The sequence below is a fragment of the Mustela nivalis genome (genome assembly GCF_964662115.1).
Source record: "Mustela nivalis genome assembly, chromosome: 6".
Lineage (NCBI taxonomy): Eukaryota > Metazoa > Chordata > Mammalia > Carnivora > Mustelidae > Mustela > Mustela nivalis.
The window spans coordinates 92,337,047-92,362,532 of record NC_139025.1 but is presented as its reverse complement, the minus strand read 5'-3'; the positions used below and the strand labels follow the sequence as shown (position 1 = coordinate 92,362,532).

At 44.5% G+C, this 25,486-nt stretch overlaps 1 protein-coding gene across 1 annotated transcript in view; it reads right to left on the bottom strand.

The window, feature by feature from the left end:
• The window catches only part of RYR3 (ryanodine receptor 3), a 502,250-nt gene that overhangs the window by 149,697 nt on the left and 327,067 nt on the right, over nt 1-25,486 (bottom strand). Inside the window, exons 33-38 of the mRNA XM_082736877.1 lie at nt 21,547-21,633; nt 20,909-21,135; nt 18,489-19,284; nt 15,465-15,665; nt 10,203-10,305; nt 8,947-9,084 (exon numbers count right to left, since the gene is read on the bottom strand). Of these exons, the coding sequence (XP_082593003.1) occupies nt 8,947-9,084; nt 10,203-10,305; nt 15,465-15,665; nt 18,489-19,284; nt 20,909-21,135; nt 21,547-21,633 (1,552 nt within the window). The remainder of the gene's footprint in view (nt 1-8,946; nt 9,085-10,202; nt 10,306-15,464; nt 15,666-18,488; nt 19,285-20,908; nt 21,136-21,546; nt 21,634-25,486) is intronic.

Below are 25,486 nucleotides of genomic sequence, written 5' to 3'. Positions count from 1 at the left end.
ATCCAGGTGGGCTCAAAGATAATCATGAGGGTTCTAATAGGGAAGTAGGAGGGTCAGAGTCGAAGAAGGAGATAATAACAGGAGCAGAGGCTGTACAGGTACCATGACTGGAAGGGGCCAGTAATCAAAGAATGCAGGGGGCCTTCGGAATCTGGCAAACACAAGACATGGACTCTCCCCTAATGCCTCCAGAAGAAAAGCAAGGCTACTATTTTTGATTGTGACCTCTAGAACTGGGTGATAATGAATTCGTATTGTCTGAAGCCACTAAGTTTATGGTAATTTGTTGCAGCAGCAAAAGAAAACTACTAATATGCTCCCACTGGTAGAAAGCCCTGGTTGAGTACACTTGAGGCTACAGATCAGACTGGAGAGGCCCAGGGAGGAAACTGTTAGGGAGTAGCTCATAGAAGCTGAGTCCTAGAGAGTCCAATTCCAAGATTTTGCAGAGGGAACTGGAGTGACAGGGCTGCTGACACCTGGAGGTCTGCCTGGCCCTGGCCTCAAGCTTGCATCAAACCAGAACAACATTAAATGCAAAAAGCATCCATTGTACAACTTCTCTGGCTCATTAGATAACGTACACAGGGTGCAGAGAGCATGTTTCCCAGGTCCCGTGACACAGCTTTTTGGCACTTTTGACACTTTTGGCCTGTATCTTCCCTCTGACATCAAGAGCTAGAACTGCCTGCATTTCAATGGTAATCACTGTGTAATGAAACATAAAGATGATAGCCATCAGGACATGATGACTCTTTCTAACCACACGTCAAGAAGCCACTTGTGCCTTCTTCCTTCTCAACAGAACTGATTTTGTACAGATAGCTACCTCTCTATCTAATGGTCCAAGAAAACTGACCCAATGCCACTCCTCAGGTAGGCTCTGCTGACGGAAGTCAACCAGCACATTTTATTTTCAAGGTCATGCTCAATGGTTCATGGAGTTGGCCTGTGACCAAGTTCTTCAAGGGTGATCTCAGGAGCCTGGCTTTGAGTCCCAGGCAGGAGAACTTTTCTTGCTCTTCTCTTGGACACTGCAGCACACAGACGTGAGGCCTAGACTTGTAGCCACCATCCTCTGCCAGCCTGAAGGCCAAAGTCAGAGTGTGGAATGACTGTAGGGACAATGAGCAGAGCCATGGAATTAACTCAACCCAGTGTCCAGTTCCATCTTTAACTTCCAGGTGCCCCATTCAATGAAGTCTTTTACCAGCTATTCTACCTGAGTTGGATTTTCTGTTATTTCTTTTTTTCTTTTTTTTTTCTGAAAGCACTGAAATGGTAAATGTGGAGATAAAGTTCTTATCACCTACTCTTTGTATATTTGCTTCAGAAGCTGGGAGGTATACCAACCTCTAAGTACTAGAACATCAGACTGAGCACTATTTTATTGACTCCTAACTCCCTGCCCCCATGGGTAGGAAGAGCTTTATTCTCATTTTATAGACAAGGAAACTGAAATGAATGGAGGATAAGAAAGTGGCCTAACATGATAATTAGTAAATGACAGAGTTGGGTCCTGAACCTTGGCTGCTGGAATCTAAACTCATCTACTTCTCCAGCTAAGAGCTGCTTTTTTTTTTTTTTTTAAAGATTTATTTTTTCATTTGACACAGAGCGAGCGAGAGAAAGAGAGATCACAAGTAGGCTGAGAGGCAGGCAGAGGGAGAGGGAGAAATAGACTCCCCTCTGAGCCGGGAGCCTGATGTAGCTCTCGATTCTAGGACTCTGAGGTCATGACCTGAGCTAAAGGCAGACACTCAACTGACTGAGCCACCCAGGTGCCCCTGAGAGCTGCTTACTTTCTATAGCTTCACAAAATCCAGAAACATAGTTATCCTTATTAAGGCTTTAAATTTCTATTATACTATCTAGATGCTCTCTTAAATAAAGAAGTGGATTCAGAAAAAAATCCTGAAAATCAGAAAGCTTTGGCTTGTTTTCTAGAGACTCTGAGTTAGGAGGATTATCTACATTCCTGGAGTCTAGATTTCTTCATCAATAAAATTAAGTTAGCAAAATAAAATTCATGTTGAAAGAGATGAATGAAGGATGATGTAGTGACAAGAGTGAGGGCTACTTTGTTCCAGCTGTGTGATCCTGGTCAAGTCACTTTACCTAGCTCTGTGTCTCTATCCACTTCTACCAAGTCACAACTGAGTACTCTAGAATTCCATGTCTACTTGATCTGTGGAGCTCCTGAAAGGGTTGTACTAATTTATTCAATAGCAAATGAATATGTATGGCTTCACTGGGTTAAAGTAATGAGCACCACGAAATTTTACCCCTACCTTTTAATGCCCACCATCATGAGTCTACCCAGCTTGTTTTTACTAATAGTACAACTGGAGACCAAAGAAATAAAGCAAAATCTCAAAATCTAGTGAACACTGACCACAATGAGTGGCCCTTTGAAGATACCACCCTACACCACTAATCACCCACATGGGGGAGATGAGCAGTGGTAGCTCGATGGTGTTTTGATGATGGTCTTGATTGTTGACAGATAAAGGATGCTTCCCCTGTCGGGGGTCAGATGGCACCATAACACCCTCTTGATTTAGTGGGTAAGATTTAATGGGAACGTCTCATGCCCTCTGTGCTCTTTGTCCCCCAGCTTCCTCTGGGTCCCAAGTCTGGTCTGCTTCACAAAGTGGCCGAATACCTACTATATAGTAGCAGAGAAGGTCAGGGAGAAAGTTAAACCCATCACCTCTGAGGAGCCCTAGAAAATTAGTCAGGCTCATTTCCATGTGCTTTCCTGATGCCTCTCTGACTCAGGAGGAGCAGCAGGTGCCACTTAACGCTTAATTTCATGAGAACAAGGTTACAAGGCTCTCTGAGTACCCGAAAGGACCAGCCTGTAAAGACAGCCTGGAGCAATGTTCCTGGAGCTGCTCAGGGCACTCTGTGTCCTCAGGGCCCATGAATGGCACTGCTTCCTGGAGACCCAGCAGTGTGCGATGCTACAGGGCCCATCCCAGATCTGCTGCAAGCCACTGACCTTCATCCCAGTTCTGTATTTAATTTTTGGACCTGTGCACGCGTCTCCTTTATTGGGTTCCCTGGCAGGGGAATAGGGTCAAAGATCAAGCTGCTTGTTCAAATATTCTACTTCTCATTACAATGACAGTAGCCAATGGTCACTAAGAGCTTCCTGTGGGTTAGACCCTGTGTATAATGCTGTACCTGAATTACCGTTTAATCCACACGAGCACTGCGTAAGGAAAGGCAGGTATGGCAGGGACTGAGTTTCCCCCACGGTCATGGCTGCATCAGCCCAATCCTCACTTTTCTCTCTTATTTAGGCAAAAGAAACAAATGAAAAACAAAAAACCACTCCAATTTAAGAAACAAGCCAAGACTCCTATAAACAGACGGTCTCTAAGGTGGCCTTGGCAGCGAGTGGAGGAGCACTGGAGATGGAGCCCCTATACTGGTGTGAACCCATTGATCCCTGCCAGCCAGCCTTGCAACGTGGGTCTCAGGGAAGGCTGTGTGTGGACAGTCACGTGGCCGATGTAATCCATTACTAAAGGTCCCTCCTCAGTGCTTTTCTGCCTCGGCTGGAGCCTCCCCATCTGTGAGGGTGGAGACAAGTGGGAAGGCAAACTGCTTCGCCCCAGGACGCTTCCCCAGCCAGTGGGATGCCCCCTGCATCCCTGAGGCCGCCTTGCCTGGTACCCATTCACCGAGCTGCAGCAGCACGGCCGGGTTCTGCCAGTCCAGCCGCGGCCCGCTGGGCTCGCTTCTGTCCCAGGGGGGATAATTAGCCTGGTGTTTCTGAAATCAGTCAAGCAGCCTCATAATCACTTTCTCCAAAATATTTCCATGATTAAATGACCGCTGACGATGACAACAATGATACGATGATGGGAAAAGAGCACGGAGGGGAGCTGTTCTTGCACTCCAGAGGGGAATTCCTGACATGAATATGGGGTAGAGAAGGGACAGGGACGGGCATGGGAGCTGAGGCCTCAGTCTGTACTCTGCTGGGAAAGTGATCGAATTGCTTTTGAGTTCCTGTGTGTGTTCAGTCTGAAGAAGAAGTTGAGGATGAGGAGGGCTACAGGCTGTACCTCCTTTCAGTCCCTGCTCCCCAATCCTGTCCCTCCAGCCCCACTACTTGGCTTGGGCACCCCTGTATGGTGCCTGAAAGAACATGAACCCTGCCTATGAACAGGACCCAAGTCTGGGCCTCTTTCTAACTCCCTGCAGTAAACTTGTCCAAATTATTTTGCTTCTCTCTTCATTGCCTGCTGTGTAAAATGGGAACATGGCTGCCACTGTACCTAGTTGTTTGCCGTGAGGAGTTAATCAGATGAGGTGATGCCAAGTGCCTAGCACAGTGCCTGGTGATCATTTCGGGCCTAGCCCAGTAACCTAGATTTCCCCACTCAAGGCCAGCTGATGAACAATCTTAATTGCATCTGTACCTTAAATTTCATTTTACCATTTAACCTATTTAAAGCTTCCAGGGACTAGGATATGGATGTCCTTGGGACCATTATCCTGCCTACTACACCAGACTTCTTTGAGTCCTCAGAAGCTCTCATCTAGAGCACTGCTGTGACCTCCCAGTGGGCTCCGTACCTCCAATGATCCTGCACAGCAATCCTCTGATTGCCATCTTGCTAAAGCAGAGCTGACTGGTGTCTAATGCAGGGTCTAAGATATGGTGAGTGATTAACAAACATTTTAATAGCCCAAAATAGTTAAAATTAAGTGCATACTCTGGGCCAGGCACACTTATAAGCACTTTGCACTTTGAGTTTATTCTTCATGTCAACCAAAGAAGGTATTAGGGCTATGCCTGTTTTACAGATGAGGAAACTGAGGCACAGAGAAGTTGTCACATGCTCAGTCTCACAGATATTAGGTAGCAGAGCAAGAATTTAACACCAGGTAGCCTAAGTCTAGAGCCCTGTGCCCATAACTACCTCATTATTGTTGAGTAAACGAATAGTTTGGTCTTCAAGGACCTTTCATACTCACTGCCTGGCAGGGGCAGGGGGAGCACAATAGCACCTAGACTCAGGTCGACAAAGGTTTGAAGGTCCATGCCACCACTGTGCAAGCCGGCACAGTTGCTTAATCTGTTTCTACTTCAGTTTCTTCAATTATCAGATTGGAATAAAATCACCAACTTCATCTACCGCATATTGCGAGAATTACATGAGATAATTCAGAAGGGCTTCATGTGGTGCTCAGGACTCAGCAGTTACCAGGTAAATGTTAACTAACGCCTCCCTCCCCACACCTGTAAGGCCACTAGTCCAAAATACATGGCGATGACGAATATGTCACATTCAAGGGCCAAATGTAGTTTAATGACTGGATTTCCAAGCTACTCTGTCCTAACACCATCCAACTCGTACTCTACTCTAGTCCATTCAATTCTTCTTAGAATTCAACAAATCTCACCTGGTTGCCACTCCTGGCATAGGACCTGAACTTCTCTGCTCAGGGGGCTTTGTCAAAGCAGCTGTCCTCATCAAAAATGTCTTTCCCTTCTTGTTTTATCTACTTACCTACACTCTTTATGGAATCTGCCCAGCTCCTCCTCTGGCCACCTACTGTATTTCACCTGCACTTTTATTATAGCATATCTAAACTCGTGATTATATTCAGTTTCCTGTCCACACCCGTTTCCCCCATTGTTCACAAGGTCCTTGTTCTTCATCTTCGCGAGCCTCCTGTGACTAACCTACACTGGAGGTTGGACAGAGTTGTCTCAATGAGTTAAACATGGAAAAAGGGGACGATACAGTCTGAGCACAAACATCCAGTAAAGAAAACAGACAGGGACACAGATACTGCATGTAAGGTGGAAAGTCATATGGGCCCTTTTAGAAATGCCATAAAATGGTGGGGGCAGAGGACGGAGGACGAGGTGGAAAGAAAAGAGTTCACGGAGGTGTCCGCGCACGTGCATCGTGGCGAGAGGCTGTTTGGAGAGAAACTAAGCAGGCTTACGAATATTGCCTGAGTAGCCTAGACGGACCTACCACTGAGTTGTCTCATTTGTGGTAAGTATTTGTGCTGGGCTCTAGACCTATTTTTGTAGCAAACAGTAGACTTTTTCCCCTCCTTGGTACTCAACAGGCTGCAGCATTTAGGCAGGAGAGAAATTTGGTTAGGGCTCTTAGGCCACTCAGTGGTGGGGCAAGAGGGACACAAGTGGCAGGAAAAGCCTCCATGGGGAGAGCATTCAGGGAACGACAGAGATCAGGAAGGCACCAACTTTGAGCAGTAAAGTGACAGGTGATCTTCGTTTGGTTAATTTCAGAATCTAGCGAGAAGAGCTGGTTGGTCTCTTCTGGAGGAATAACTCAGTGGCAACAGATTTATATGCAAGGAAATCCTGCTTCAAATGCAGTGTGTGAGAAGCCCTGGCTTAGAACTAACAGGCAAAAGATTTTCTCGGGAGTTTGCTGGATGGGGATAAGCCAAAGAAATGTGACTTAGTATGGCGGGCTGCTATTGTTGGATCTTTTTTACCTCTTCATTATCATATGATGTTTTGATAAGATTGTAACAGCTTTCATCGACAATATGGCTTAGAGTTAGTTTAGGCAGATCCCCGTAACTCTGAGTCAGCTAGCGGGATTCTCACAAGGTTCAGGACACTGTTGAGTCCTTTTGCCTAGAAAAGCTGAAATTTGCCTGCAGGTCATCTGGCCAATACCAACCGCTCATAGAGGTGAGACTGCACCCCCTACCCAGAAAACTTTGAGGGCGGCTCTTTGGCTTGGTAACCTTTGGCATGTTAGAATTCTGACTTCTGTTGGGTTTAGATTCCCCATGGTGTAATATTGAGTCACAGTTGTGAGTCACCTCACAGGTGTAGTAAGCCAGATAAACAGATGATGGCTTTAAAAAGCCACTCTCTATGTAATAACTGTATTTGGGGAGTTTTACAAGACAATGGAAAGAGCGTGGAACCAAAGCCAGAAAATGTGAAGCAAGTCACAGCTTTAGTCATCTTGGTTACCTTGGGCTGGTGACATTCATCACCTGGAAATTTTTCTGGAAGCAGGTAGCAGTGGAGAGAGGAAATGAACAAATATCCCTTAATTCTTCAGAGTCCTATTTTCATCAGCTATACAACAGAGGAGTAAAAAAACCCACCAGGAGTAACCTGATCATGGGAAGTATTTGGTGAATTGTCCATTCACTAACTCATATTATTATCTGCACTTTTAATATTTTATTAAACGTAAGGGAAGAAAAATCAGGTAAGTAATAACATGGACAAAGTTACTAATAATTTAAAGCATTTTGGCTCTTTTATCACAACTGGCTATGTATCCAGAAATATTGTCTCCATCCATGGGTTAAAAACAACTTTGGGGATGTGACAGTTAAGCCATTCCCAAGATTTTCTCTTCATATGTTAGTCCTGAGTGAGGAGCTTTCGGTTTCTGGAACATTTGGCCAGGGAACCCATCTACTGACAACCAGACATGCTTGACTACCTTCCTTTCTATTTCTGGAAATCCAGGGTAGGAGGCTTAGAACACAAAGCTTGAATCTCTCACAACTTTCCTGGAAGGGAAGCAGGATGAGGTGAAGACATGAAGTCTTAACACTGGAGTGACCTTGTCTGTGTGTTCTACCAGAAGGGACAGAACATGGTCTTTCAGCCCAAGGCCCAGGGTAGCAGTGCTGAAGGCTGACATTTCTGGAGCCTGGACACTGTTCTTAGAGTTAGGGAGAGTTCACACAGCCAAGTGATTTCATCTGACTCCATTTACCTACCATGAAATGGTCCCCTTGTGGGACCCAGTGTTGTGACATACTATATGTTAGAAAGAAGGATCTACTTTGAAAATAGACTCTCAGCAGGTAATATGGGTCAGCTCAGTCTATTTTTAGTTCTGCTTTGACAGGAACCACAAAGGGAATCTAAACTCACCTTTGAGCCCTTAGAATCTTGCTGGCATTTCCTCATCAAAGACTACCCCTCCCATGGTGGGTGCTAGTACCAAGTACCCCATACATTTGTCCAGAGGCTTCAACACTTGTGCTGAGAAATGGTGAGGCTTCCTTCCACTCAGAGATACTGACAAAGATGGAAGGTCAGTATAAAGGGCAGTAAGATGTACGAACCCCAAAGTAGTGTTTTCAGACAAATCAATCACAGCTTGGCAGTCTACTGCTCTGGCCTATGATATGAAAGCATGTTCTAAAATGGATAGGATGAGGAACAAGATAAAAGGCAACTATGTTAACCTTGGAAGTTCCTTCTTTAGACAAACGAAATATTTGCAGAATTTGGTACTAAAGAGCATCCTGATTATATATAATACATAGACAATTTTCCTCTTGAAATGTTAATGGTTTATGGACAATAAACTGCCCTAAGAGCAAATTATGATCTTGTTTCAACACGAGTAATAATGGTTAGAGTCGTGTCTACCGTAAGGCTTAGAGAAATGAACTTGGACAAGGTCTGGTGTTGTTGCAAAATTGAAGGTCAAAATCCTCTAGGATGCTGTGCTATGGAAAGTATAGCCAAAACCCAAAAAAGACCCCCCATCAAAGCCCACATCCTATTTCCTTTACTCCCCTTGCATCGTTATTTTTTCACTGAGGCAACTTGCAATGCAGAAGTGACAGAAACAATGACTAAAGGGGGAAGACAATGGAAACCTCAAAGAACAAAAACCTGTTTATAGGTGTTTTTAACCAGACAGACAAGAGCAGACCCTGAGTAACAGATCCTTCAGGTTTCAGAAGACTCTGAAAGTAAATTCCTTAAATCGGAAAAGAAGCATAGCCCCAAATACACAATAACCACCATCAATTATAAAAAATACCCAGATACGTCCTTTGAAACATAGCAGTCCATCTCACAGTATCTGTCAGAAGCCAGTTCCCTGCATTATGTCATAGAAGAGCACTGTATTGGAAGGACTGTGATTGAAAGGCATGATCACTTACTAGGGCACTTCTCTTCCTCTTCTGTTGGCTGTTCCTTCTCAGGCTTGGGAGGGCCTTTGATTTTATACACCAAGGCACGGAGTTTTCCAGCCCAGGACGTGTCCTCCTCTTCCTCTTCCTCCTCCTCCAGTGGAACGCCTAGAAAGGCACAGAACAGAATGAAAAACCACAAACAGTACATGAAACCACCATATGATTGAAAGAACACAAAGTCTCTGCTTCCCACCCTTCTGGAACCTTCTAAAGATATCATAGCAGCTCCCCTTAAGTATTTAACTCTATGATGTCTTCTGACAAGTTTTTAAAAAGATGATTTCTTATGTACAAGAACATCAAGTAATTTCAAACCCCACACTTAATTTTTTCTAACCTATACCCCAAAAGGGCTCTAGAGTCTCTCGAAAGAAAAAGTTAACATTGAGTTATTTCAAATGAAAAGACCACCTGTTATTTATTAGTGAATCCACCCCTGCAGAAGAGGCACAAATACTGAGAACCATTTAAAATCATCAGTTTTGTATCAAAGTAGGCTCTGCAGGCTTAGAATTCTTCAGGGCAGAAGTTATCATACTTATGTCATTGCAAAAGCTAAGAAGCAAAGGGGATTGGAATCTTGGTTTAGCTGGGAGCAGAGTCCAACTATCTAAGTAAAGTGGGGGAGGTTTATGTAAGTATTGGTCATTTTCCTTCTTCAGAAACCCTGTTCACGCTCTTCTATCTCACAAAATTTCTTCTCAGTAGACATTTCCATCCTATGTTATGCCAGAATTATTTCCTATAGCTTTTCTGACCCAAGTCATTTGGGAAGAATCATTTCTTGAGCAATTAGTATTGTGCTGTTAGCCTCTGAAAAATGCAGGGGCCACTCATCTGCACGATGGAAAATCCACATGTAACTCTGACCCTCCCAAACTGAACTATAAATAGGATACTCTTGATGGGAAGCCTTCCTGACAATAATAGTCAACTAACATATTTTTTTAAATGTTATATGTTTTATGTACTGTATTCTTATAATAAAGTAAGCTAGAGAAAAGAACATGTTATTAAGGAAATCATAAGGAAGAAAAAATACACGTATAGTACTGTACTCTACTTAAGGAAAAGAGTAGGTGGACCCACGTAGCTCAAACCGTGTTGTTCAAGTGTTCCCTGCACCTTTAAATAGAAAATTTTCTTCTCAGCCCCCACTAGCTTGTAATGGAGGAATCAGAAACAGACTTGTCTTTGATACAGCTTTCGTCTCAGAAACTCACCACAGTGAATGAGAAGGTCCTCATGGAAGTCATATAGCTCCTCCCGGATCTCCTCTGGGCAGGGGCAATTTTCTCCCAGTTGGAAGTTAAGAAGCATGTTGATCTTTGAGGGACAAAGAAGAATGGGTAGTTGGTCAAAAGGACTCAGATCCTGTCTTAAACACCTAACAGCCTTTGCCAATTTTGTCCAACTCAAATTCTTTTATGAAGATGGCCAGCAGGGTCATTTGGGTGGCTCAGTCAGTTAAACGTCTGTCTTTGGCTCAGGTCACGATCTTAGGGTCCCGGGATCAAATCCTACATTGTGCTCCCTAGTCAGTGGGGAGTCTGCTTGTCCCTCTGCCCCCCGACCCCCCCTTGTGTGTGTGTGCACTCTCTCCCTCTCTCAAATAAATAAAATCTTTAAAAAAAGAATGGCTAACATTTAAAAGTAGCTTTCATTTTTTCCTGATTATAATGGTAACTTACTAATTGCACAAAATTTGGAAATACCTAAAGAAAGTGTACTGCGATCCCACTGCCCAAAGAAAACCATATTTAGCTAGTATCTCCAAATCTTTATGTGTGCAGATAGAGATCATAATCTAAACATTTTCGAAGTCCAATTTTCCACTTAACAATTTATCTTGAGCATTTGATTTTACTGATCTTTAATATGTACATTGTATTTCATCATATGGATGAATTGCAATGTGAAATGTACATAAAATTAATGATTTGTTAATATATGCTTAAATTGTTTCCATTTCTTTATCCTTATAAAGTTTGTTTGTATTTCCTTTTACATAATTTTTATTCACATCTCTGATCATTTTTTTAAGGACAAACTCCTAAAAGTGAAATGACTGGATCAAAAGATTTGTGTATTTTAATGGCTTTTAATATGAATTGCCAAACTGCCCTTCAGAAAGCTCACAACAATCTGCATTATTACCAACTTGATACAAGAGTGTGTATCTTGATACATACTTTGTATCTCCATTGCAGTAATGAGAGTTAACACATTTTTAAATATTTCCCAATTTAATAGGTGAAAAATGTCATATTCCTGTTGCTTTAATTTGCATTTAATTGGTGAGGTTGAATTTTGTTTTTCCACATTTAAGGGCCATTTTTATTTCTTTTCTTTTCTTTTCTTTTTTTTTTTTTTTAAAGATTTTATTTGTTTATTTGACAGACAGAGATCACAGTAGATAGAGAGGCAGGCAGAGAGAGGGAAGCAGGCTCCCTGCTGAGCAGAAAGCCCGATGCAGGACTCGATCCCAGGACCCTGAGATCATGACCTGAGCCGAAGGCAGCGGCTTAACCCACTGAGCCACCCAGGCGCCCCATTTCTTTTCTTTTTTAAGTAGGCTCCATACCCAGTGTGGAGCCCAACACAGGGCTTGTACTCAAGACCCAGAGATCATGACCTGGGCTGAGGTCAAGAGTCAGATGGTTAACCAATCAAGCCACCCAGATGCCCCTACTTCATATTTATAAATTTCGTGTTCATGTTCTTCCTCCATTTTTTGTTCAGTAATTTTCTTTTTAAAAATTAACCTGTATTTTGCACATCCCTAGACTATTAATTCTTATAGCCTGGATTTTAGTGAGCTTTTAACTTTATAGGATTTTTTTTTATTGACATGTAGGTTTTAACATGTAGTTAAAGTATCATCTTTTCCTTTACAGTTTTGTCTCAGGGATTCTTAACTATTTTTATGCCACGGACCATTCTGACAGTTTGTTGAAACCCCCTGATTACTTTTCAGATTAATATTCTGAATATGTACCATCAAATACAGAAAATTACATAAACAATTTATACTGAGATTTAGTTATCAAGACCATAGAAAAGAAACCCATGGTATACGAACATATGTACTTGTTTATTAACTCATTAGACAAAAAAAAAAAAAAACCTAGTGGCAGGTCATATATCCACTGAGATCTTGAAGCTGTGATGAATATAAATAATATGTCAAGGGATGACAACCACTATAATACAACATAAAAAAAAAACAGGCAATTTCTGTTGTCGGAAAAGTCACATATCTGCTTCGTGGTCTACATGAAATAATTAAAGAAATGCTATCAGAGATTAATGACAAGTTGGTGAAAATGAAGTCATTCATTTCCTTCTCAGATTCAGGAATGTCTCAATTCCAAAGACCCACGACCCCAAGTCAATGAGTATCTAGAGGGATAGAAGCAAAGTTAGAGGTGATGTTGTCCATTTGGCTGCCTCGGGCAGGGTAACCCACATCCCAGGCAAAGGTATCTTCTCCTTCTGTTTAGGATTTCTAAGTTAAAAAAACTTTACACTCCCTTTTATTAAAGCATAAAAAACCATATTTAATGTTTCTAGGAAGATCCTTATTTCTATTTATTTGTTTATATTTATTTATTTGACAGAGAGATCACAAGTAGGCAGAGGCAGGCAGATAGAGGGGGAAGGAGGCTCCCCATTGAGCAGAGAGCCCCATGTGGGGCTCGATCCCAGAACCCTGGGATCATGACCTGAGCTGAAGGCAGAGGCTTAACACACTGAGTCACCCAGGTGCCCCAGAAGATCCTTATTTCTTATTTAAAGCTACTACTGCAAACAACTTTTTGGAAGTAGGCAGAAGTACTGCTTGTAATAAAATAAGATCCATAAAACAGGTTAGGAAAGTAATTTTTGTGGTTGTGCCACAATGTTAAAACATGGTAATTATATCAATATATATTGATAGGTTGTTTATTAAATAAAAACAAAATTTGAAGATTGATCTTGGGAGTAAAATATTAATTTCTTTGATGAAAGATCATTCCTTAGGTAGAACACTGGGGAAGCAGGGGCTCCCAAGCCTGCAGGGCAAAAAACCAAATGGGGACTGAGCTGAATTTTCTCCTCCGCAGGGCATACCCTTTAATGATGCCCTTTTAAAAGTCAGCAGTTTATAGACTGTGCCTGGCTAATTTGCCAACAACTGTTGGACTGATCTTAGTTTTGCCTACTTTTGTACTTGGTAACATCCCCCAAGGAGGATTTTTTTCAATCTCTCTCTACTACATGGATACAAAGCTGAAAACCTTTATTTTCTCCTCAAAGGTTACAGAACAATGAGAGAATCATATCACTGTTTTAAAATTCTAATTCTTATGCAGCCAATCTTCCAAGTGATTTTGCATTGCTATCCCCTGAAATTGATCTAAATTCTCCTTTGTTGATATTCAAGTCTGATTTATTTAGAGAGCTCTGTTGGTAGGTTCCTTCTAGAAATGAATACTGAGATGGGCGGTAGATTGGACAGCTGAATTTGATAGCAATTAGTGTCCCTTCTTTCATTTCATTCCTAGACCAGCAGCATCAGTATCATCTGGAAACTTGCTAAAAGTATAAATTCCTGGGCCTCACACTAGAGCTACTGAATTAGAAGCCGGGGTTGGGGGTGGGGTAGGGGGGGTGGGGTGGGGATCAGCAATCTGTTTTTATTAAGCCCTTTTGTGTTTCCAAGGTCTGCTCAAGATTCACTGGTTTAACATACTTAGGGAAGAATTTCCCAAGTTACAGATAGCTAAAACAAATCCGAAACGATCGTCCATTGGGTTACTGGGAAGGCAAAAGAAAGATGTACTGGCAGGTCCCAGGGACTGTGGAAGAGAAGGTAAGGAGGCGGGAGGGATAAAGGAGAGGTAGGAGCTAGCGTGGCCCTCCCAGAAGCCAGGATCATAAGCTGGGTCATTGAGGACAGTGTTAGATGGACAACACATCCTAGTTGAGTTAAACAGATGCCTCAGAAAAGAGACATAAATTCTACTCACTGGCAGAAGGGCATAGAGCATGGTATGAGGCAAACGTAACACCTCCAACATGAAGCTAATGACAGCAATTACAGAATGTTTACTGTTTGTCACGTAACCTCGATCACCTAAACGTGTTATCTCATGGGATCCTCGGGAGAAGGGAGGGAGGGAGATAACAAACATCCTCATTTTGCAGCTAAAACCACTGAGACAGAGAAAGGCCATTGCCCAAGGCCACACAGTGAGCGATGGGAAAGCCAGGCACCACATCCTTCTCCAGTCCCATTATTCACGAAAAATGAGTCAGCATCTGCCCAACGAAATGGGAAATGTTCACATGCACCTGTTGCCAGTCTAAAGGCAGCCTGACAACATTTGTAAAACCTTCAAGAGTAATTCAGGCTCCCCGCACTTTCCTCAGCAGGGTGCAAATTACCTCCTCCCATCAATTGAAAGGGCTTTCTCATTTTGCCTCCAGCAAAGAGATGATAAGCTTCGACTACTCTTTTCCAGGCCACTATCATTCAAGTCAATCTTTTAAAAGCCAAGAGCTGTGGCTCATTTTAAAGCCAATATAAATATCTATGTCCTACAAAATAGATTAGGAAAGTAATTAGACCAAGTTGTCCCACTAATATCAAATGGTGGTAATTATACTGACAACAATTTACGGATAAGCTGCTTATTAAATATAGATAAGATCCAAAGATTTGGTTTGAGAGACTGAAAACAAATGTCTTCACTGAAAGATCTTCTGCTTGGAACACTGAGGGAGCTGGGGCCAAGCAGCCTGCAGGATGTATGTCGACAGCTGAGCAGTAGGACAAATGCAAACTATTATTCCACCAGCTGTCCCGCCCTCCTCTGCAAGGTGCTCACAGGACTCTCCATCCTTTCAAAGGAGCCTTCCCATCCGGGCAAGGCCGGCCACAGGGTACTGCAAAAAATGAAGTCAGTACCTCACAGAAGGGACCTCATATGCCCAGTCCTGTTCTCCCAGCTTCCGGGGGCTGGGAAGCTTTGTGAGGGTCTTGTCACGGGGCAAGGTGACAAGGAAGACCGACCATCCACTATCATCAGTCGGGAAGTGTTGACCACGCTCTGTTGACCTCTGACAAAGTAGTGACTTCTGCAAGGACTGGACAGACATTCTTCTAATGGCAGATCCTTGCTGCTGCAAAAGTTGGATCCTGACAATGATGTGGTCTTCGACTCCATGATGGGGAATGGGTACGAGTGAGCCAGGGAGGGGAGGAAGCCATGCCCACGTGCAGTTTGGGATGGGTTTTCTTCCCCATCTAGGATAAGTGGCAGATGCTCCTTGTTGCCATTAGGAAAAGACCAGACCTGTCCCCTGGCATTGTGCTGGGACATTTAATCACCCACAATTCTCATGGCTTCCCCAGACATATAAAGGTTTCATGTGCTCTACTCTGTGAGGTTCAAGTTCTTCCCTAAGAAGGGCATGGAAGCTCAGGAAGAGTTTCTCACCTGCTCCTGCGGCGGGGAGCGGAACTCCCTGGTCTTCCGGGCAGTCAGGGCTGCGGACATGTTCAAGGCCTGCATGAGCTCATTGTAGCGGGACTTCTGATTTGCCTGGAGTTTGGAGACATAAATGTCGCCAAATGCCACAATGGCCTCCACTCGATGCTGCAGCTCACAGTCACAGAGATAGCTGAGGAGCTCACACATCTGCAACACAAGCATATATTTATGCTAATTTAACAATATTTTGTATACACTGGGGAAGCAGATGGCAACCCTATTTTACATAGGTAACACTGAGTCTCGGACACTCTAAGTGGCTTGCCCAGGGTCACACAGTAACTACAGAGCCATCACTTGAATCCAAGTCAGCCTGAATCCAGACAACAGCTCTCTCTTTAGCTGAATAAGAGGACAATGAACCACCAAAGACAGAATAAATCTGCCTGTGGCAAGGGAGAACAGCATTCCTAAGAGAGTCCTTCCATGGCTCTCTTCTTCATGTAGAAACCGCCACTGAACTGCCCAGGTGAGTTCTGGATCCTTCCTGACATCTTCTGGCTCTGAATGATGGGGACTAAAGATTTCTGTTCCCCTCTCTGCCTTTCTTTTTTTTCTGTTGGCACTGTTTTTCTGTCAATAGTTCTTTCAGAGTTACTATTACTAATCTTATCATTATTTGAACTTTTACTACTAAGCAACAGCCATAACTTATTGAGTTAATAAATATCTCAATATTTATTATTTAATAAGTAAATATGTAATATTTATTAACCTTTCTCCACTTCACCTTTTGCATGACTAACAGACACTCTCCAGTCCGTCTGGGCACAGAGAGCAAAACCACTGATGGTGGTGTGTTCTTGTGCAGCAGGACAGTCTACAGCATATCCGCCCAGCTCTGCCTCAGCCAGGTGAATAAGGCCAAACCACATGCCCATCACACTTGTGATTACAGTGACAACATTTAATTAGAAGGAATGTGTGCCAATGAAATACAAAGTTTCAACCAAGTTGAATGACTAAGGAGCATCTGTAAAAGGCAAGATTTTTTTTTTTTTAAGATTTATTTAGAGGTGCCTGGGTGACTCAGTGGGTTAGAGCCTCTGCCTTCGGCTCAGGTCATCATCTCAGGGTCCTGGGATAGAGCCCCACATTGGGCTCTTTGCTCAATAGGGAGCCTGCTTTCCCCTCTCTACATCTTGGCCTACTTGTGATCTCTCTCTGTCAAATAAATAAATAAAAGATTAAAAAAAAAGATTTTTTTATTTATTTGAAGCAGGGTGGCGAGAAGGGGAAGAGGGAGAAAGAGAAACTCAAGCAGACACTGTGCTGAGTGCACAGCCTGATGCAAGGCTCAGTCTCACAACCCTGAGATCACGACTGAAGCTAAAACCAAGGGTTAGATGCTTAACTGACTGCATCAATCAGGCACCCCAACGCAAGCTGTATTTTTTAAAAAAGACTAAATGGTGGATATGAATTAGACAACTATGAAAAAAAAACTGGAGGGAAGAATTAGAATTTAGAAGTATTCTGTGCTTGGGTTGCTTTCCAGTTACCTCTAAATCCACAGTCTATCCTAAAGATGCCTCAGCTGGCCATCAGGCACATCAAACTGAGTGTGACAGGTGTCACTGATGCAAAAGCGAGGACTCTCCACACCAGTCAGGGACTCACATTAAAGAACAGGGCTTGACTCCACATCAGAAGAGCACATTTGTATGTTTTAATAAAATTGTTGAAGGTATATATGTAAAATTTGTTATGCTTCTCCTCTAGATGCAATGTTTTCATCAAATGACCATCTCCCAATCTCATCACACTGGGTAAGGAAGAGTCATTTGGAGATCATTATATGTTTTATGATAAGATACATTTCCTATTGTATTTTACAATGACAAATCTGAATATTATGTTTTATTATATTATCATCCACATTTTACATATTGGAAAGCTAAGGCTTTGGTAGACTATGGACTTAGCAAGCATATAGAGCCAGTAAGTGGCCAATGGATGCGTGAGCCAGACTGACTTTGTGGAAGAGACTGTTCTGCTCTGTTCACTTTCATTTCTCTTTTCTCAGTGCCCAGAAGACAAAAGTGATCATCTTCAATGCATCACCGACGCTAGCTTATATTTGGTAAGACTATGCTTAGGAAGAGTTGAGGTTTCCTGGGTGATGACAAGGGTGCAGCTCTAGGTGGGCATGATTCTTCTCCTTAGCTCAGAGGGCAGTTGACCTGAATGCCAGTGCAATGGGTTGCCACAGGCTTAGTGATCAGAACATGGCAACACATGAGAGGTGGGGAGTGTGGCCACCCTATGAGCCAATTCCTCTGGCCTGTTCCATAGCCAAAGGCTCCGCCTCCTCTCCAGACAGATCTCACCAAGGAGCCATTTAGTCCTAAAGATGAGAGGTAAGATCAGGGCCAATCCATCACTAGTTCCATAAAAACAATTCTAAAGCACTTTGCCTTGGGACGCCTGGGTGGCACAGTTGGTTGGGTGTCTGAGTCTTGATTTTGACTCAGGTCCTGATCTCAGGGTTCTGGGATGGAGCCCCACATCAGTCTCCATGCTTAGTGTGGAGTCTGCTTGGGTTTCTCTCTCTCTCTCCCTCTGCTCTCCATCCCCTATGCTCCCTTGCACTCTCCCTCCCAAATAAATAAATAAATCTTAAAAATAAAGCATCTTATCTTATCTATCTTATCTTATCTTATCTTATCTTATGGGTAAGGGTTAATATTTTTCTTTTGACCTAGGGAGGACATTTCACTTTAGAAATAAGCACGAGTAAATAAATAAATAAATAAATAAAAATTAAAAAATAGAAATAAGCATGAGTGCTCGCTTCGGCAGCACATATACTAAAATCAGAAATAAGTATGGCCAGAGAACGCTTTCTTTTGGCATCTGTGCTATACCCCAGATTTAGGCCGATGCCCCGAGTCCCAGCCTGACCTCCCAATTGCACTGTCACCCTCCCCAGCTCTTTTCAAGGGTGGGAACTTGGCTGCCCTGAGTTACCTGCAACTTGACAGATTCAGGCAGTCGGGTCTGCAGCAAGCCTTTGACAGGAGCCTCCTTGCCAGCCTTCTCCCCAGCCTCCACTGCCTTCTCCTCCACCTGAGTCACTTCCTCCTTCTCTGCTCCGTCCTCCGTCTCCACACTGTGCTCCCCGAACACAGAGGGATCAATCAGGAGGAGGATCTGCCGGATGTCATCGTCATCGAACACCCCCATGACCAGCAGGGTCCCGATGAGTTTCAGCACAGGCACGAACTGGAACTCCACAGACCCGCCCACAGGGTCGCGGATGTGAGCCCCGCTGTGCTGCACCGCCTCCGTCAGCATGCTCAGTGCCTTCGTCTTGAGAATCTCCAAGGGGATCTCAGGGCTCTGCTTCTGGTGCTCCTCGCCAGTCACAACAAAGCAAGGGGTGGAGAACCTGAACCCGGGCTTAAGGCACGTTCTCAGGCCCACCCCCGGCAGCCCGTGCCTCTTGGATTCGTCTGGGTACAGGCGGATTTTCCTGGTGGCACTGGTGATGGGAATGATGTACTCGTTCTTCATCATTAGCTTCCTCTCCTTAGCGTTGGCCAGGTGGATGCTGATGAGGAGGTCGTAGAACCCGGAGCGAAGGAGGCCAGGGAGGTACTTGTTATCAATGGCGTAGAAGAGCTGGGAGAGGTCCACATGGCCGCACAGGGCGTAGGCCACCCTGCTGTTTCCCAGGGCGCACACGGCGCTGTAGAGTCGGAGCGTGTGGTAATGGAACTGCATCAGGTCCTCCTGCTCACACAGCTCCAGGATGTCCACACACCTGCATGGGGACAAGCAGTCAACCACTCATCGGGGAGAAGAATATGCAGGGTTTCAGGGGAGTGCTTCTCTTTGAATCCCCAGGGATCACAGCCGACTCAACAGGGCCAGTGGGGATACCAGGATGGAGGAGTATCTACCCCACTTTCCCTTGCAGGTTATCATTTCTCAGTTCTGGTCCATATCCCAGTTCTTGATAGTCCTCCTTCTCTAACTACAAGGATATCAAAAGTCTGAAAGACTTAAAGACCTGGTTTTCCAAATAGGAAAGTCCTCTTAAGGAAAATCTCCCCACTGAAAGACTCAGAAACATTCAGGTATGTAATAGAGGTGCCCTGGTCCTCTTTTTTTTTTTTTTTAAGGTTTTATTTATTTATTTGACAGACAGAGATCACAAGTAGGTAGAGAGGCAGGTAGAGAGAGAGAGAGAGAGAGGAGGAAGCAGGCTCCCTGCTGAGCAGATAGCCTGATGCAGGGCTCGATTCCAGGACCCTGGGATCATGACCTGAGCCAAAAACAGAGGCTTTCACACACTGAGCCACCCAGGCATCCCCAGTCTTCTTATGTGTAGCTATAAGGGGGACTTCTGTTTTCTGACAGAAGAGCTCCTCAGAAGACGGAGCCTCCTACCCCACCTGTCTCATCCCCAATCTACCCTCATCCACAGGGCTTTCCCTACTCTGGAAACAAACACACCTGCACTCTCGTTCAGACAGAAAACAGTCTCCCACCTGAGTTTAGGTGGCATCAATTCACTTTCTCCTTCCTGACCTTAGAAGGCTGTTTAGAAGTCGTTGGGTTGCTCCCTCATCGTGGAGACCATAATCTCTGCTCCCTGCTCAGGTTTTCTGTTTTGTCTTTCTCCTCGTCATGGGTCTAAGGATCCCCTGCAATTGGCTTACTTGGCCACACCCCTGTCTTTTCCCACTTCTGCCCTCTACTAGTCTGTCTCGCCAGTTCATGACCCAGTAGAATACTTAAATGAGATGTGTGCAGGTGTCAAATCCTTCCACTTCCTATTACTTTGTTTTTCATCCAACAGATCAAGGGATGATAATGTTAACAATGAAGTTCATTTAATTCTTACTACATACAGCAATGCTACACAATTTCATTTGTTTCTCCCAGCAGTCCTTTGGGTGGTCATTCATTTTTACGGTATCATGAGGAACCGGAGGTAAGTTCTGTGAGTAATTTACCCAAGGCTACAAGGCCAGAAAGTGAGAGTGTTGGGGTGTAACGTAGACCATAATCAAGAGTACCCCTTAGCAGGAGGATCCCAGGAGCCCATTCCTGGCTCTCTAAGTAAGCGAGGCATGCCTCATTTCCCCCATTCTTGTTGGTAATAACATAGATCTCAGGGTCACATTGGAGTTTTTAATTAAAGGAATGGAAATGTTCCTGACTGCAGGCCCTTGGAGCCATGGTGAAGACCTGAAGCAGGCATATCGTAGAGAATATCCTGTTGCTTTTAAGTGAAGAATCCAAGTGAGGGAGGGAGAGAGAAACTGAAGCTTCTGGGAAGTCCATGAACTGAGCAGGGCCTGTGGCCCCTGAGGACGGTGCTCCTTCCCTTCCCTCGCTGCCTGCCAGGCCTGCCGCCTCCTTTGGGGCTCCTCTGCTACCTGTTCTCCTCGGGGATGTGGAGCGCCATCATCTGCAGGGGCTCCAGGCACTGCACCGCCCAGCCGTGGCGCTCGCTCACGCGCTCCGTCTCCACCTTCAGGAAGCTGCTGGGCATGCGGCTCCAGAGCACGGGCTGGATGGTCTGGACATCCAGCCGAGGCGGACACTGTGGAACTGGGTTCTTCTCTTCGCTCTTAAAGATGGCCGCCGACAGGGGCATCGCATTCTGGGGCAAGGCAGAAAGGCGTTGAGGGGGAAACGCCTGTGCACTACAGAGGTGCTCAGTTCCTGGATAATGCAACCTGGCCCATGATCCCCAGTATGGTTAGTAAAATCTACAGAGAGATGAACCCCAAGACCTCTAAGGGTTTACCAGTCCAATTCAGGCCTTGCACAATAGGCTATTTTAGCATCAGTTAATTCTTTGGGCACCCAGTAGAAGTATGAGAAAGGAAAATGGGAATCTACCCTCTGTCAAGAATTTCATAGGCAAGTACAAGGGCCTGGTCAGTGGGGTAGGTTGGGAGGTGGTGTATGAGAAGGCATTCCCCTGTTTCATGAAGCCTAGGATTTTTTCCCCTAATGGTCAATACTGCCTTATGTTATCATAGCCATTGGATAAGGGGGAAGATAATACCTTCAGCTTCCCAAGTTCAAACTGAAACAAGGAAGTGCTCGTGGGCTGTAGGAAAACCGCTGGAAACACTTTGGTATTGGGCTCCACCTGGAAACCAAAACAGATTGAGAGGTTTGCTCTCAGAATTTAAAAAACCCCAGGTGGCTAAGTCACTAAGGGTTTTAATCAACACCCAACACCCCCTTTCTAACCTCAGCTGAAAGAGGACAGCTGGCCAGTAGGTCCTTCTCCGCTGCTCAGAAATTCTGAGACCTGGTGCGTACCAGTAGTGACTGTCACTGCACCCCACCTTAGTCACTTTCTCACTTGGAACTGAATCATCTCATATTCTTTCATTTTCTCTGTTAACTGCAGCCAACAGCTTTCTTCAGGGCTTGGGGGAGAAGGTCACATGTAGGGAGCTACCAATGTGCCCCCAAAGGCAATGGCTGTTAGTGGTCAGGGAACCATGTGATGTCCTGACTCTTCACAGAGCATGGAGACACCTGGCACGCAGGAAACCCTGAGTGCCAGGCATTTCCTGCATACCATTATTCACCACTCCTACCCGCAGAAAGTGATCATGGACTTTGGTGTTATTTCGGAAGGCAAACAGACATTGATCAAACAAGCCCAAGGGATGTCTTATGACCAGGCTTCTCAACCTCAGCACTGTTGACATTTTTGGCTGCATAACTCCCTGTGAAAGGGGTGTCCTGGGCATTGCAGGATATTCTGCGCCATCCCTGGCCTACACCCAGAAGATGTCAGTAGTACTTTCCACCCCCACCATCAAGACAGCTAAAACAAAGTCTCTGAAGATTGCCAGATGTCCCGTAGAGGGAAAATCACCCCTGGTTGAGAACTGCTGGTTTACAGGCAGGTGTTTCCCTGGAATAACATAAGGTAGCTCTGCTTCCAGAGCCTGTCTACTTTTCTTTTCTTTTCTTTTTTAAGATTTTATTTATTTATTTGAGAGAAAGAGAGATAGTGAGAGAGAAGGTCAGAGGGAGAAGCAGACTCCCCAAGGAGCTGGAAGACTGATGTGGGATTAGATCCCGGGACTCTGGGATTATGACCTGAGCCAAAGGCAGTGGCTTAACCAACTGAGCCACCCATGTGCCCAAGCCTGTCTCCTTTTCTTAAAACCTCTTCATTTTACTTAGATCCTCTGGACTTCTCTCCACCCTCCTTCCCACTCTTGATTCTAGCTCCTACATTAAATAGTGTGGGATTCACTGACTGTCTTGTAGCTGTCACTTACATGAAGGGTGTGGATTTATTTATGATAGCGGGCACTCCATTTATCACTTGCCCACTGGGATGTAGGGGCTCAGCCTAGGAAAACCATGGAAGAAGCTAAGGGATTTTAATTCTACCAACCCAAGTCCTTTGCCTTCAAGTCAATTCAGACATTAAGAAATTCTTGAAAGTCTCTTGCAATTAGGGGATGGTGGATAGCATGGACATACCTTAAGGTGGTCCCCAGGGAGCCACTCTCTTGTACAGCCCCCTCCCCTAGAACCTGTGTCTTGTTTCTAGCAAATAGGATATAGCAAAGGTATAGAAATTGTTACTCCCTTGGTTTGGCTACAGTATAAAAGACTGTATGTCAGCAGACTACAGAGAGGGTTCTCCACCTGGCTTTGGAGAAGGAAGATACCCTGTTGTAACAGGGCCTGTGAAAGGCCACGTGAGGGGAAATTTCAGGGGGTATCATGGGATTGAGGATACCCCTGGCTGCAACCATCAAAAAATGGAGGCTGAAACCTACAAACGCAAGCAACTGAATTCTGCTAACAACTACATGAGCTCAGAAAAGGACCTTGAGCTTTGGAAAAGAATGCAGCCTGGCTGACATCTTGCTTATAGCCTTATGAAATGGAGTCAAGGTCCCAGCTGGGCTCCACTCCAGACCCATGGAAACTGTAGATCATCAGGGTGTGCTGTTTTAAGTCACTACCTTGGTCCTTCCTTACGTAGTAATAGAAAATGAATAAAGAGGTTTCTTTTGGTCAGAGTATTTGGTTACAGGCCTCCTTTTAAAAATGCATTTCTTCAATGCCTTTAGACCTAAGGTTTATAAAAACACACATTTTCATGGCTGTAAGTGACTTACAAGACTACATGGTCTAGTGCTATAACTTGCTCATGATGAAAGAGGTTGTCAGACTGGTTAAAGCAGACTTGTGCTCAGCATACAGTGAACTCTCCTGATACGCAGGGGCTCGTGTGCTATGTATAAACACTCGGTTTATGCCTAATGCTTCAGGTATCCATGGACCATATGAAGGCATAAATGCCCATGAAACCAAAATGTGGTGATGGGGCTTTTAGAACTGCCTGGCAATGTCTGAAATAAGCTTTGTAAAGGACATTTAATGAATAGTTATTTAGACAGCAATAGGAAATTTTGATTCAATACATCCTATGTTGGCCCCAATTTCTCAGAAATCTGATACGTGACATTCAGAAGAATTAGCGATGCTCAAGTCACTGTAAGCTTCAGGAAGCAGAGCTCTGGTGGCTGGGATATTTCATATGGACCAGCAAGAAGTCCACAAATCTGATCTCATGGGGACAAAAAAATGCATTAAAGCCCAAAGGTTTTCTATGCTGAATGAAGTCACACTAGTACTGGGACCTACAGGCTAAAGAGGGTAGTGTGTTTTCAGTTCCCTCAGGACTGGTCCCTACAAACTTCATAAACCACTCAGCCAAATGCTAGGGCCTTCCGCAAAGTCCCTGGCAAAGCGGAGGGGCTTTGAAAGCATTAGATGCCCGGGGGTGAGTTTATTTCTACCATGCCCAGTATTTTTTCACCATGATGAACAATGGAATTTTATCTTCAACCACTTAAAAAAGAAGAACACACAAGTGTGGGCTTACCATAGGTGCAGAGGAGGATAAAAATGGCAGCTGGGGTGTAAAAACAATCCTCGGTGGCCTTCTTGACCTCCGGGGTTATTCCTGGGATTGTCTATGGTATGTGGCAAAAGGAATTCTGCAGACAGAAGTAAGGCTCCTAACCAGTTGACCTTAAAATGGAGAGATTATCCTTGTGGGCCTAATCTAATCACAGGAACCCTTACAAAGCAGGTGTTCTCTCTTGTTGGGGCAGAAGGTGAAGTCAGATTGATTAAAGAATGAGAAGAGCACCTGCTCTCGTCGGCTTTGAAGATCGAAGGGGCTACTTGAGAAGGCATGTGGGCACCTCTGGGAGCAGAGAGATAAGGCAAGAAAAAAAGGCAGGCAAGGAAAAACAGACCTCAAACCACAGCCTGCAACCACACTGGATCCTGACAACACCCGAATGGGCTTGGAATATATTCCTCCCAGAGCCTCCAGAGAGAGGCAGTTTGGCCCCGTGGATGTCTTGATTTTGGCCTGGTGAGAACGCGAGTGAAGAACCCAAACTTCCAGGGCTGTGAAGTAACAAATGTATTGGTTTTAAGCTGCGAATTTTTGTGGTAAATTGTTAAGCAGCAAGTAAGACACGGAAATGGTGGCCTCCCAGCCAGGCTGGCTAGTCTGGCAACAAATACTTCCCATGCGCTTCCTGGGTGCCAGGTTCCAGTTCATGTACACGGACGGCTACTGACCAGAGTGCTGGCCTCTGGGTGGAGAACTTCCGATGTCATGTGAGCAGGGGCCTAGATCGGAGTCTGCCGGGAAGGGCCATGGGGTTTTTCCCTTTTGTATTTAAGGGACCTTTTTCTCACTGGCTGATCTCTTTTGTCTTGGCAATAATAGACATTCTATTTCTGATCACGTGTGAAGGTCAGGGCACAGGAACTGGCCTGAATTGAAAGCTAGCCCCTCTCGTCAATCGGAGCCTTATAGCGGGCTCTGTCCTCAGAGCACCGTGGCCAGGGTGGCCAAGAACTGAGGAAGAGCTCTTCAACACACATTTTATTTCTCATTTCTCCCATGATTACATTAAGTGCGACAGAAAGAGCTT